This window comes from Pogona vitticeps, chromosome 2, assembly GCF_051106095.1.
Source record: "Pogona vitticeps strain Pit_001003342236 chromosome 2, PviZW2.1, whole genome shotgun sequence".
Taxonomy (NCBI): domain Eukaryota; kingdom Metazoa; phylum Chordata; class Lepidosauria; order Squamata; family Agamidae; genus Pogona; species Pogona vitticeps.
Window position 1 is genome coordinate 182826132 of NC_135784.1, and position 13145 is coordinate 182839276.

The 13145-nt window shown below is 41.4% G+C and overlaps 1 protein-coding gene across 3 annotated transcripts in view; it reads left to right on the forward strand.

Moving 5' to 3' along the window:
* The first annotated feature begins 332 nt into the window (after positions 1-332).
* TYK2 (tyrosine kinase 2) overlaps positions 333-13145 on the forward strand; it is a 68560-nt gene continuing 55747 nt past the window's right edge. The window contains exons 1-2 of one of the 3 annotated variants that reach the window (XM_020798687.3): positions 333-468; positions 12925-13133. In XM_020798687.3, the coding sequence (XP_020654346.2) occupies positions 12950-13133 (184 nt within the window). In that variant the 5' untranslated portion in view covers positions 333-468; positions 12925-12949. Of the gene's footprint in view, positions 608-12924; positions 13134-13145 lie in introns of all 3 variants that reach the window. The other 2 variants (XM_020798685.3, XM_078386604.1) reach the window with 2 other exon arrangements.

Here is a 13145-nt window from a genome sequence, read left to right on the forward strand (position 1 = left end):
TGCCATAGTAGCCGAAGAGCGCCGGGCAGAAGACGTCAACAGTAAGCAACAGCCCTACGTGCCAAGACCGGAGCACAACCACCAAGCGCCCCGTCGCTCTTCCAGGCTGTGGTTGAGCACAGCAGCCAGAGGCCAGGTTTTTTTTTTTCTCGTGCCCAATGAGAAGCCGCGCGCTCCTTCAGCCAGTAAGGTAGAAGAAAAAGTGGAGCAAGGAGTTTGAAGGGCGGGGAGGTCTGAAAGCGCAAGAAGAAGAGCAGCGTGAACCAATAGGAGGAGGCGTCTCATAGAGCCAATAGCGAGCGGTGTATCAGCCTGCTCGTTGAGGAGAAGGACCGGGGAGGTGGGGGAGGCCTCCCGGGAAATCAGGCGCTTCGCTTCGTGTCACCTGAAGGCGTTCTGCCAGCGGCGCGCGGGGGGGGGGGCGCAGGCTTCGAGGGGGGGAGGGTCGTCCCTCCCCTCGTCTCTGAGGTGAGACATTGTGGAAGGGGGGGGCGACGCCATAGGTAGAAAGGCGGGAAGTGAGGAGGAAATGTCCGGCGGCTGCGGCGGAAATGGCGCCCCGAAGGCGAGGGAAGAGAGAAACTGAGGGAGCTGAGGCTTTAAAAGAGTAAGGAGCCGCGGCGCGGGTGGTGGAAAATTTGGGTAACGTGGGTGAAAAAAAGAGATTTTTTAAACCGAACTTGTGGAGGAAACGGGGGAGGGGGAGGGAAGAGTCTGCTGGGTTTGCCATTTGCCCTCAGAACCTCCATGTACAGATGCAGTGATCCTCTGGAGTCAGAAAGACAGATGGCGGGGGCAAAGAGCAGAGAAGCATCCCCAGATAAATGGCTAAAGGGGTGGTGGTGGTAAGACGTGGTAGAAAATATGACCACTTCAAATATTTCTATCAGGTGCGGTGGTGACCTGGATGGTTTTGCTTGGCATTATGGTGCATCTCAGGGAATAATATTGGCGAAGAAAGTCCTTGAAATTATACATTGATGCTATAAACTGCACTCATTACTTAATGCTTTGTATCTCTTATCTGTATGGTAGTCTAGCTAAGAGAACTGTAAAGTGTAATGTGACTTGCTCTTTGACAAAATACTAAGAATATCAAAAATAGATTGCACACATTTGTTCTTTTAAGCAAAGAGAGGAGTTGTATGTGGAAAAATACTAAGGTGAGTAATGTGAACAGTGGACGATGAGATAGTTGGTTTGTGATCCTGGTGTTTGAAAGTAGAGGACACTCAACCTATGTATGTAACAGCAAACCTAATTCCCTTCAACTTCCAGGATAGGGGCTTGGTTGTGCAGTTAAAATGGGATATTCTGGTAGAGCGTTTGTGCCAGTGGCACAGTAGTGTACACATGCTTTCCTGTACCTATGTGGAGGTGGATATGATGGACGAATTTTATCTTATACGTAGTATAGCGTGATGGCTAAAGTGGAGGCCTAGGACCTGGGAGAGAGTTGGGCTGAAATTTGCACACAGTGATGAAACTCACAGGGTAGCCTTAGGCTAGTCACTCACTTTCTTAGCTTACCCTGGGAGAAGAAAGAAAGGGAGAGGAGAACCATGTATGCATCCTTAAGTTCATTGGAGGAAAGGTAGGATTAATGTAGCCAATAATTAAATAAATGCTGAGTTCCTTGGAGAATCAGACTGAAGGTACAACTCCCAAAATATTTTTGAGCCAGCTATCTCCTATTCAGGTCTTCATCTAGCCAAAGATGTGACTTGTGCCACTGGAAGGAGCAACAAACAGCTCTTTGAAATTGCTGGGAGATCTGGGGTCCTGTGTTTGTGCAGTACAACACTTGCAAAGGAACAGATCTAGGTTGTCTGCATCCAGGTGACCCCTATCCCCTGCATTTTGATAAACAACAATTCTGCTTGGATTGGTACACTGGTGCTGAATAGATATTTTAGCTGACAGGTACTGTTCATTCTCTCTCTCTGGCCTCTGTACTATGCAGATTTATCTGAAATATAGAATTGCCGGAGGTTGAGACTAAGACAGAGGGGTGAGAATATGGTAGCTCGGTTTTAAGCCTGTGAGCATCAGGCTCAGTGTTGCAGCAAGAAAGGAGTTAGAAACTTTATCCAGGGCACTTTTGTTGGTTGGTAAGAATGGCATGGTAAGAATGAGGTGGTGAGGTGTCTGATCTCCTAGTTTCATGGTTATCCATGTTACAGAGTACTTGAAGCTGTTGCTTTAGCTGCAGATAAGTGAAATTGGTTTGTCAGTAGTAGCTTTTATTGCCAAACTGTATTGTTGGGGATTTAGGTAGATTAATAATGTCTGAATGTTGTCAATATCTGGGACATTTAATTTAACTCATCTACTCAATAATTCAGCTAAGATTTTTATGCTACCTGATTTGTTGTGCAGATTTGAAAGAATGGTTATTTTTTGAAGTAGGTTTTGCCTGACCTCAGATTTCCTGTTTTTTTTTTTTGTTTTGTTTACTAATGAGGCTTCTTGGATAAAAAGGATGTTAAGAACAAATTTTGATCTATCCTATAGAAACATGACAGAGGTGCATAAGTGGGCATTCTCATAAAAACTATAAATATATTGTGCAGTCATGTTTGTGAAAAGCTGTTCAAAGAACAGCATTGATTTGAACTTCCACATGAGTGCCTGTAGGAGCAAAGAGCTGACTTTCGAAATCTCAGTGGCAGGGACATGTTCTGAAAGGGTGATCTGCTCAGTGGTTATATTGCTAATCTGACTATTGAAGCTTTTTGAGACTAAGAGATGTAGTTGAGCCTATGCTAAGAGGCAAATCTGGCAAAACATGTCATTCACTTTGGAAATAGTGGAACCTATTGTAAATGGTCTAGGGCAGTGGTTGGCAACCTTTTTCGAATCATGGCTGTTATAAATATTAAAATAAAATTAATTTAGATTCTTTGTTTCCCTGGCAAGGTCCTGGAAGAGAAGAGAATTGGAGAGAACCCACATAATTCATTTGCAAATATTTATTTTTATTTATTTATTTATTTATTGTATTTATACCCCGCCTATCTAGTCATTTCGACCACTCTAGGCGGTCTATCTATCTATCTCTATCCCCAAATAGGAGATAAGGGTTATTTAAAAGAGCGAGGCTTGCAAGATGGATCGCTTTGGTCAAAGACCACAAATAAAAGCACCTCAGTTTGATACAGAAAAGCATACCTTCTATATAGGGTTCTCCCCAAAACAAAGCTGATCATGTAATGCAGGTGATAGCAGAACAAGTCCCAATTTTCTGTAAGCAATTCTGACCTAGAGTTACATATGTTCTCTGATGTTGTTACTGTTTTTACATTTGAGGCCCCGGGAATATGACCTTGTAACACCTCTTACTGACATACTGTGAGTGTGATAACCCCATATTCACATATTACATTTGATGTAATTTATTAAAATGCTGACACTGCCTGTTATCTTAGAATTGGTACTGCCCCTGGTCCTTCACTATGTTATCTCCCCTCGCGTGGGTGAAGGAGACAATTTCCCCAGCTATAATGAACTTTCAGAGAACGCTGATTCTGAGTTTCTGAAGCTAAAAGGGCCTTTTAGAGAAATTCAGTATTGAAAAAGAAAAGGGGGTCAATATTTTCTAATTTCCATAACATGACCCCCTTTTGTAATAGCCATGTAACTTGCAACTCCCCACTGCATTTGCATAAAAAGGCATTTTTAATAGGGCAACGTCATCCTTTCTCAGAAAGCAAAGGCTTCTTTCTTACCCAAAGTTCCTGTTTCTCATACTTATGCATACATGCTAAATGTAATATTGCTCTCCAAAAGGTCAAGCAAGGAATTAACAGGGACTACAACACATATAAGCCAACCCCTAGAAAACACTTTGTGACCCTCTTGGGAGATCACAATCCCCAGGTGTAAGGGTTGAGAAGATCTTGGGTGGTTATGGTACAGAGCAGAATTCCTATTCATATTATGCAGTGCCTCATCAAGGCAGATTTCCCCCTCAGTTGATACAGCACTGTAGTAATCAACTACATTTGGGAATGGTTGAGGTAAAATAGGAACCTAAAGTAAGTGGCTTATATTTTAACTTCCTGTTGATAAACTTGAACAGCCTGTAAGGGTCTTTCAGAATGTCTTCCATCATCAACAGGCATGATTTGGGGAATGTTGTTGCTATTCTTTTGCTTTGTCAGGATCCACCAGCATGATAATCTTCCAAAGCAGGTGCAACAGTCTGACCTGTTTCCACAGTTATGTCTCTTGGAGGAAGAGAATGCCTGGAGCATAAGACTGCTCAGTGTTTAAAGGTGCCTTTTTAAGCCAAACCTCTCCGGTTGTGGTGCTGTTTTCCACCAACCTGGATCCATTACCAGCCATACTTGCATCTTGCAGAAAAAGTAAATGTGACAAGAAAGTCAGTTGCGGGTTTGTTTGATTTGAAAAACGGGTGGCATCCTTGGTCCTTGCTTTGAATATGCAGTTAGGTACTGAAATAATTGGACACTGACAGAATTTTCACAATTCTGGCTTTGTGTGCCACTATAATGGATTTGAACTGAAACATATGAGATGCAATTGAAGTGCAGACTTTAAATCTTTAATTCAAGGGGCTGAACAAAAATACTGTATGAAACATTTAGGAATTGCAACTATTTTCATTCACCGTCCTCTCATTTCATTCACCGTCCTCTCATTTCAAGGGCTCAAATGTAAGTGGACAAATTAACACAATCCTAAATAAAATGTTTATCTTTAATACTCTTTTGAGAATCCTTGGCGGGCAATGATTGTTTAAAGTCTGGAACGCATGGACATTACCAAACGCTGGATTTTCTCCTTTGTGATACTTTGACAGGCCTTTACTGCAGCTGGCTTCAGTTGTTTGTTTGTGGCGCAGTGGTTAAAACACTGTACTGCAGTTAAAACGGTGCTCACGACCTGGGGTTCAAATCCCAGGTGGCCGGCTCAAGGTTGACTCAGCCTTCCATCCTTCCGAGGTCGGTAAAATGAGTACCCAGCTTGCTGGGGGGTCAATGTGTAGCCTGTATAATTAAAAATTGTAAACCGCCCGGCGAGTGCTTGTAGTGCTATGGGGCGGTATATAAGTCCAATAAATAAATAAATAAATAAATAAATAAATAAATAAATAAATAAATAAATAAATAAATAAATAAATAAATAAATAAATAAATAAATTCCTTAAGTTTTGTCTTCAGCAAGTGAAGTGCTTGCTTGATCTGGTTGAATTGACTCAGCCATTGCATAATATTCAACTTCTTTGCCTGAAAAACTCATGGGTTGTTTTTTCAGTATGTTTTGGGTCATTGTCCATCTGTAAAGTGAAGTGCCATCCAATCAGCTTCACTGAATTTGGCTGAATCTGCGCAGACAGTATATCCCTCCCTAAACACTTCGGAATTTATCTGGCTGCTTCTGTCATATCATCAATAAACACTAGTGAACCATTCGAAGCCATGCATGCCAGTGTCTACACACTGTCTCTATCATGTTTTACAAATGATGTGGTATGCTTCGGATCATGAGCCATTCCAAGCTTTCTTCGTACTTTCTTCTTCCCATCATTCTGGTACAGGTTGATCTTCATTTCATCTGTCCAAAGAATGCTGTTCCAGAACTGGGCTGGCTTTTAAATATTTTTTTTGGCAAAATCTAATCTTGCCTTTCTATTCTTGAGGCTTATGAATGGTTTGCACCTTGTGGTGAACCCTCTGTATTTGCTCTCGTGAAGTCTTCTTCTCTTCATGGTAGACTTGGATAATTATATGCCTATCAGAGAGTGTTCTTCACTTGACTAGATGTTGTGAAGCGGTTTTTCTTTACTGTGGAAAGGATGCTACAATCATCCACCACTGTTGTCTTCCATGGATGTCCAGACCTTTCTGTCTTACAAAGTTCACCAGTGTGTTCTTTTTTTCTGAGAATATACCAGTCTGTTGATTTGGCCACTCCCAATGTTCCTGCTATCTCTTCAATGGATGGATTCCTTTCTTTTTCAAGCCTAAGGACAGCCTGTTTCATTTGCACTGAGAGCTCCTTTGAACGCATGTTGTGGATTCACAGCAACAGCTTCCAAATGCAAATGCCACACCTGGAATCAACTTTTTACCTGCTTAACTGATGATCAAGTAACACAGGAATATCACATCTCGATCCATGAAACAACTTTTGAGTCAATTACTGTATCCAATTACTTTTGGTCCCTTGAAAAAGAAGGGGTTACATCAGACCTGGGCAAAGTGTGGCCCCAGGGCCACGTATGGCCCACGAGCCACTTCTGTCCGGCCCACGTACAGTTTTGAACATCAAAACCATTTATAGTTTTTTGTCTAAAGTTGATCAGTTGCTTATCTTTAACATACCGCAAAAAAAAACCCTCTTTAGTATTTGTGAAGATTAACAAGTTTAAAATAAAAACAATCATAACATCACTGTTTCATTTTATTTTTAAGTAAAGTTGGTTCGGCCCCCGAACACAGTTCAGATTTTTCATGTGGCCCCCCTATAGAAATTAATTGCCCACCCCGGGCTACATATTAAAGAGTGTTAATTCCTAAACCGTTCCTCCGATTTGCACGTGAATACCCTCAAAATAAAACTGACAGATTACACTTGAAGCCCATATTCACTATTTAACTATAACTTGAATTTTTTTGGTAAACAGACAAAATAACAAAACTTGTACCTATGTCCAATTATTTCCAGACCTAACTGGTAATATACATTTGTGCTGTATTGTATTGACACTATGCTGCATTATACTAACCAGTACTGCTCAAGGGAGGGAGAATTTTAGCTTAGACCTTATAGGCAGAGCTTTTAGCTCAGACCAGTTGGCTAGACCTTGAGGAAGCCAGGACCTGATCTCTGCAGGGTCTCAGATTGCTAACTCCTGTGTCCTTCAACTTCTTACCTTCTCAGAAGCTGGGAAACCCAAGACTAGTGAAGATTTTGTTTTGACTAAGAGAATGAAGAAAGAAACATGCTTTGTTTTTGTGGAGTGCTGCAAAACAATGGAACTGATGGCAGGCGAACGTCTTTAGGATAGCAGAAAGATAAAGTGTGGCACTGGTGGCCAGCAGTGGATTTAACATAAAGCTGGGTGAGAAAATGTTTTTTTTTGCATGTGCTCATGTCATGCATAGAGCTAAATCATGCTTTTACTTTGTATATTTTTTACTTTTAAACTTTAAACACTTTTTAGGCCTGTCGCTGAAAGTTATAAGGCTTTTGCTTTTTACAGTTTTATTTCTAAGGACTTTGAATTGTTCTAGAGGTGTGTTCTCTGCCGTTGTGGTCTATGAGCTCCTGTGTTTTAATGTTTCTGTATTTTATATTCAAACATGGTTTAAATTTTGCCTATAATGTAAGCTTCGATACCTGTATCTTGTTACAAGTTGCAAGGATATATTTTAAGTAAGCCTACAGTTTTGCGTAATGGTATGAATTTTGAATTTAAGCATATGCCCTACATTTTTTCCCTCACAACTATAATACTGAATTTTTTTGGATTTGCTATTTTTAAGTATGGAACCTAGAAATGATGTAAATAAATTAAACTTTTAGTGGTAAGTTTTGGAATTGCCTAGAATTATTGCAAAAAAGGAAAGTTTTATAATCAGATACCCAGATGAGTTTGGAAAAGCTTGTAAGTGATTGCCTGGATGCAATCTGGGTTAACTCTTTACTAGGATAATGTCAGCTATGATAAATCCTAGACTTCTGTTCTTTGTCTGGGGGAGTCAAGTATCTTTATCAGGTTCTGACATCACCTTAGCAACTGCTGTCATTGTGGGATATTACATTTGTGCTGGAACAAGATATTGTGCTGTATGTGATGCTGAAGGATTTCATAAACCACAATGGGCTTGATTTAAATCAGATCAGTTTAAATCATAATTTAATTCATAATTTAAATTTTTTTTAAATTGCTTTTTTGGCGATTTCCATTTTTAAAATTGTTTTTTAAATTTAATTTTAAAAATCAATTTTTAAAATTTAAGTCAAGATTTAAAAAAAACATTGAATTTTATTCACTCTGTAAAGAAGACATTGTCCTGGAGACCTGGCTATAAGATTTGCAGGTGTATAGAGCTTATTGTACTTGCAGGGACATAAATACAATTCTTTTTGCAGGCTGCTTTTGCAGCTGTGTTGCATGAAAAGAGCTGAGGACTAGTTACCAATGCATGGTTAGTGGCTGGAAGGCTGCGGTATTTCTCCCCACGATCTGTTATCTGTTTAAGGAACAATTGTTGCTCCTCCTGGCTCCAGCTTTCTTCCAAGGTGAACTTGATTTATGTAAAATTGATTAAAATCACAATTTAAATTTTTAAAAAAATCCAATTTCTTTGATGATTCAAATCAACAATGACTTTCTTAAAATTTAAATAATTATTTAAATCAATCTGATTTTTTAAAAATAGATTTTTAAAATCCACTTTGCTTTCTTCCCATCATTTTCCACAGATGTAGGTAGGAATAGAGGCTGAAAATTGGCATGCTATGGAGTAGGGTGGACGTCTCCAGATGTTATTGGCCCACAACTCCTGTAGAGCCAGTCAGCATGTTACTATGGAGAAAAATCTTGTTTCCCAAGTTTATGCCAGTCTTTCCCTTCCTAAAAAGAAGGAAGGATGTACTGTACAAGCAAGCAGTAGAGCTCACCCCTTTCTGTTAGGGCCTAGAGTGGTGAACGATTCCTCTTAGTTATTGTTAGGTCAATTCTATGTGCCCTTATATATCAGCTTGCAATGAGTATAGACAGGTTTGCAGCTGTGTATCCTAGTAGTTCCTGGTTGCTGATCTCTAGTGCAGACTGGCTGAAAGTGTAACAGATTTTCCTGTACTTGGTTTGAAGGAAACCAGGTTTTCCAGAGAAAAAGTGACTGCTATCTCTCTTGTCTCTTGTGCTTTATAAAACCTTAAGGGAAGATGAGAAGGTTAAGAATTGGGGATTTGCTAAGGCTGACCTTCAGATGTGTGCTGGAAATCAATGAAGTGAAGACAGTGTTCTCCAAATACGCCTCACAACCCAATACCCGCCTCTACGCAGCCTTCTTAGACCTAAAAGGGGCCTTCGACTCCATCAATAGAGATATCTTATGGCTAAAGCTCGCTAGGCTGGGTATGGATAGGAGGCTCCTATTTCTAATTCAAAAATTGCATGCAGGCTCCACATGCCGTATAAAATTTTCGTCGAAAGGGGCTCTTTCCAACCCCATTCTCGCCAACAGAGGAGTGAAGCAAGGCTGCGTCCTGGCCCCCACCCTGTTCAATTTATTCATCAATGACCTCGCCCCACTTCTATGCAATATCATCGGACACAGCCCCAAACTAGGCCATCTACAGATACCGATCCTACTGTACGCGGACGACATGGTCCTTCTTTCCCGTACAAGGGTCGGCCTAAAGCGGCTCATTACCTGCTGCCTTGACTACTTATCACACAATAACCTTCAATTAAACTTCGAGAAAACCAAATCATAGTCTTCGGCAAGGCTTGGAAATCTTTCCCATGGTCCTTCCATGGGAAATCTATCCAGCAGGTCAGAGAGTTCAAGTATTTGGGCGTTTTCTTTCACTACCGTCACTCCTGGACAACTCACCAACGGGCAGCAACTAAGTCTGCCAAGCTCTCGGCACAAGCCATCCTACGTTTCCACCACACCTGGGGCCATGGCTACATCCCCGCTGCCCTGCAGATCTTCAACTCGAAATCAGTCTCACAGCTCTTATACGGCGTCCCCATCTGGATGTCCTCACTACACAGCTCTGTGGAGAGAGTCCAATCTGTATTTCTATACAAAATCTTAGGCCTTCCCCACTGTGTTCCATATGCTGCCCTATGTCTTGAATGCGGTCAACAGAGAATTGAAACTAGGGCCTGGCTCAGTTTCCTAAAATACTGGGTCAAAATCTGTTTTCTCTCTCCTAAGGACACCCTGCTTCAAGCCCTGCTTGCTGACAGTTTGTTACCCAAAGGCCTGGCCCTATTCTTAAAGAAAATCAAGACCCTAGGGCTGTCACCAGACCTAATGGGCTCAATACCCCCCTCTAGGGTCTTCCAAACCATCAAAAACAGGGTCTTGGACATAGAAGGACAAACGCTGTTTAGCGCGGCCCTGAAAGTCTGCTCTCCGCTATACTTCCAGCTACCTCTCACCCTCGGACGCAGACCCAACTACCTTCATCTTCTAGAACAGCCACAAGACCGCTGGGCATTCACCCTCGCTAGATGTAACATATTACCATCAAGTCTAGCGCAGGGCAGGTATAGGGGCTTACCAACAGAATTGAGAATCTGCCCATGCGGGCAGGGAAAGACTGAATCCCTGCAGCACATGCTATTTTATTGTACACTCTACAAGGATATCCGCCTGTCACATCAGATGGTCTTTCTCCCCCTTCATTCCGGATGGGCAGACCTGAGGAAAATACAATACCTTCTAGGTGACCTTAGCAAGGAAGTCACTCTATCAACCGCCAAATACGTCCAGGCCATTATCCAGAGACGCCGCAACATGTTCCCCCAAAACGAGGGGCCCCAACTTTGATGTTCTGGTTCCTCCTCCCCCCAGTAATGAATCTTTCCCCGGTATTTTATTGTTTTATCGTTTTATTTATGCAGCATGCCAATAAAGGTTTCTGTACTGTACTGTACTATAAAACCTTAAGGGAAGATGAGAAGGTTAAGAATTGGGGATTTGCTAAGGCTGACCTTCAGATGTGTGCTGGAAATCAATGAAGTGAAGACAGTGTTGTACATCTTGTTGTGCTTGGGGTTTTTTTTTAAGCAGTTAGTCATAGGATGGATTATTTCTTGTTCTCTCCCTGGTTGTTTGGACTGAAAGCATTTCTTGTTTTATACTTCTCCTCCCCTTAAAGCAAATAGAACTTGATTTGCCCACAGGCCATAGGGCAGCTATTTTTTTGAGTCAATAAGGAGAAGAGTTTGATCTAAATCATCTTTTTGTTTAACTATTCTCCCAAGTGAATATCCAGATGTTATTTAGTACAGCAGCCAGACATGTGGAAGGTGATCTGTTACTGTAGTGCTTGTAGTTCAGTCTGTGCTCAAAGGGCATAGAGAGTGATGACAAATATGCTTGCGATCCTCTGTTCCACAACAAATAATTTGTGTTTCTGACATTAGCAAGTAGCACATGATGGCTGAGATCCTGTTGGTGTAACTGCGCCCACATAAGGCTAATGACATTTTCAACAGGGGGGCATTTTCAGAAATTAAACGCTGTCTACTTCTGTGCCTTAGCATCCATGGCTCCTGTGTAATCTCTTTCCTTGTATAGAAACCAGGAGTCTTTAACTAGTGAAAATCATTGCTGCTGGTAGTGTCCAGTGTTTCCTAATTTTGACCAGGTTATCTAGATTCACTTACGGATGTTTCTTTGGTTTGTTTTCTAAACAGAAGTGTGAGTGTTTATCTCACAGGAGTGTCTCCTCTTGAGGGCATGGGCAGTGAGTAGCTCTCAAGATGTTGTTACAGTAGATTGCAACTGTTACCATCCCTCTCCTCTAGCTGTTCTTGTTAGGGTTCATGAGAGTTTCAGGTCTGCTACATGTGGAGGACTAATCCATGCTGGATTAAATTTTTGTTGTGGTTTAGAATGGCTTATGCAAGGCAGTCCTTTGTGTTTTAAGGCAGTCTTTTGTAAGTCCTTATGTAAGGCTGTCCTTTATGGTTAAGACACAATGAGTAAAGGTGGACTGGGTGTTTCAATATGTACATAAACAGAATCTAACAATTTTCGCATAATGTCAGGATTGGCATTTTGTGTACCTCATCCTCTAAGCCATGTATTTCCATTGTCCATCATTTGTGCATATCTCTTCTCTTTTGACACCACCAAAAGAGTGGTGGCTTTTTGATCAATGAAGTGTTAAATATAGAATTCTAGATTTACAAAACAAGTAAGATTTACTCCAATTTACAAGTACTAATGTGTAATTGTGAGTGCAGAACTTATTGAACTGTATTGGGGTTGAACTCCCTTTGCTTCAGTACAAAACTGTGTGCAGGCAGCATAATGCTCCTCTTGTTACATTATGAGTTCTACAAAGGGTTCTTTATAATGCCTTTAATGTGTAAACATCATCCAGTAATGTTATTAATATTCATGATTTTACCTGGTTCTAAAGTCTAAAGTGGTTTGGCATCTTGTGAAGCTTTTGTGAAACAGGACAAGGTCTTCTGAAGCTCTACTTTCTTTCCTTGCAAATCAGAGGAATGCTCCTGCAGTCATTACGTTTTTGCTTTGTCTTTCTTCCTGGAAAGCCAAAGGAGAAGTAAAGGGAGCTGGCTGAAGGAATGTTCATCCAACCTGTGCTGCAGGTGGTTTCACCCACTTTTGTCTTCCCTGACCAGAAGAGGCTAGAATGGAATGAAACAGAGATACCAGCTGGAAAATCAGACCTGCAATCAGTGATACTAGTTCTGTTGTCTTTCCTTTGCTCTCCCCCTTCTCAGATGGACCAGTGCTGCCTGGCAGATCAATACCCCCATAGGAGATTAGATGGGGAGATCTGACAGAGGAAGATGGTTTGCAGACTGAAGGTTCTCTAAAGCATCATGAAAGCTAGTGGGAACATTGCTTTTTTGGTCAATAAATGGCCAAGGAATTTCTGGAAGTTGTAATCTCAATGATACCTTTCTAAGCTCTGTTACACACAGGAAAGTTCTCAAACTCAGCCTCAAGAGACAGTGGTTAACTATCAGTCAAAATGTATAGATTCTGGCTTTGAGCTTCCTTTCTTCTAAAAGCAGAACTGTGAGCTTTTTTCCTCTTGTTGATTTCAGGTGCTTGGAGGGGGTTTCTCTTGATAGCTTCAAAAGACAATAAGTGTACATGTAAGAGTCTCCAAAACATGCACTTGCTGAAGGTCATATTTTACCCCTGTTTTTCTCTTTCCTTCCAGCGAGAGCCTTGGGATCATTGGCATAATGCCACTGTGCCACTGTGCAGTGAAACACAGTGAATCAGACATGGAAGGGTGCCGCTTTTCACCTGCTGGAGGCCTGAGGGTGTATCTCTACTGGAAGAGGGAAGAAGGAGAACCATGCCAAACTTACATGGAAGGGACCATTTGTGCTGAAGAAATCTGCATTGACATTGCACAGAAGATTGGTCAGTAGCTTG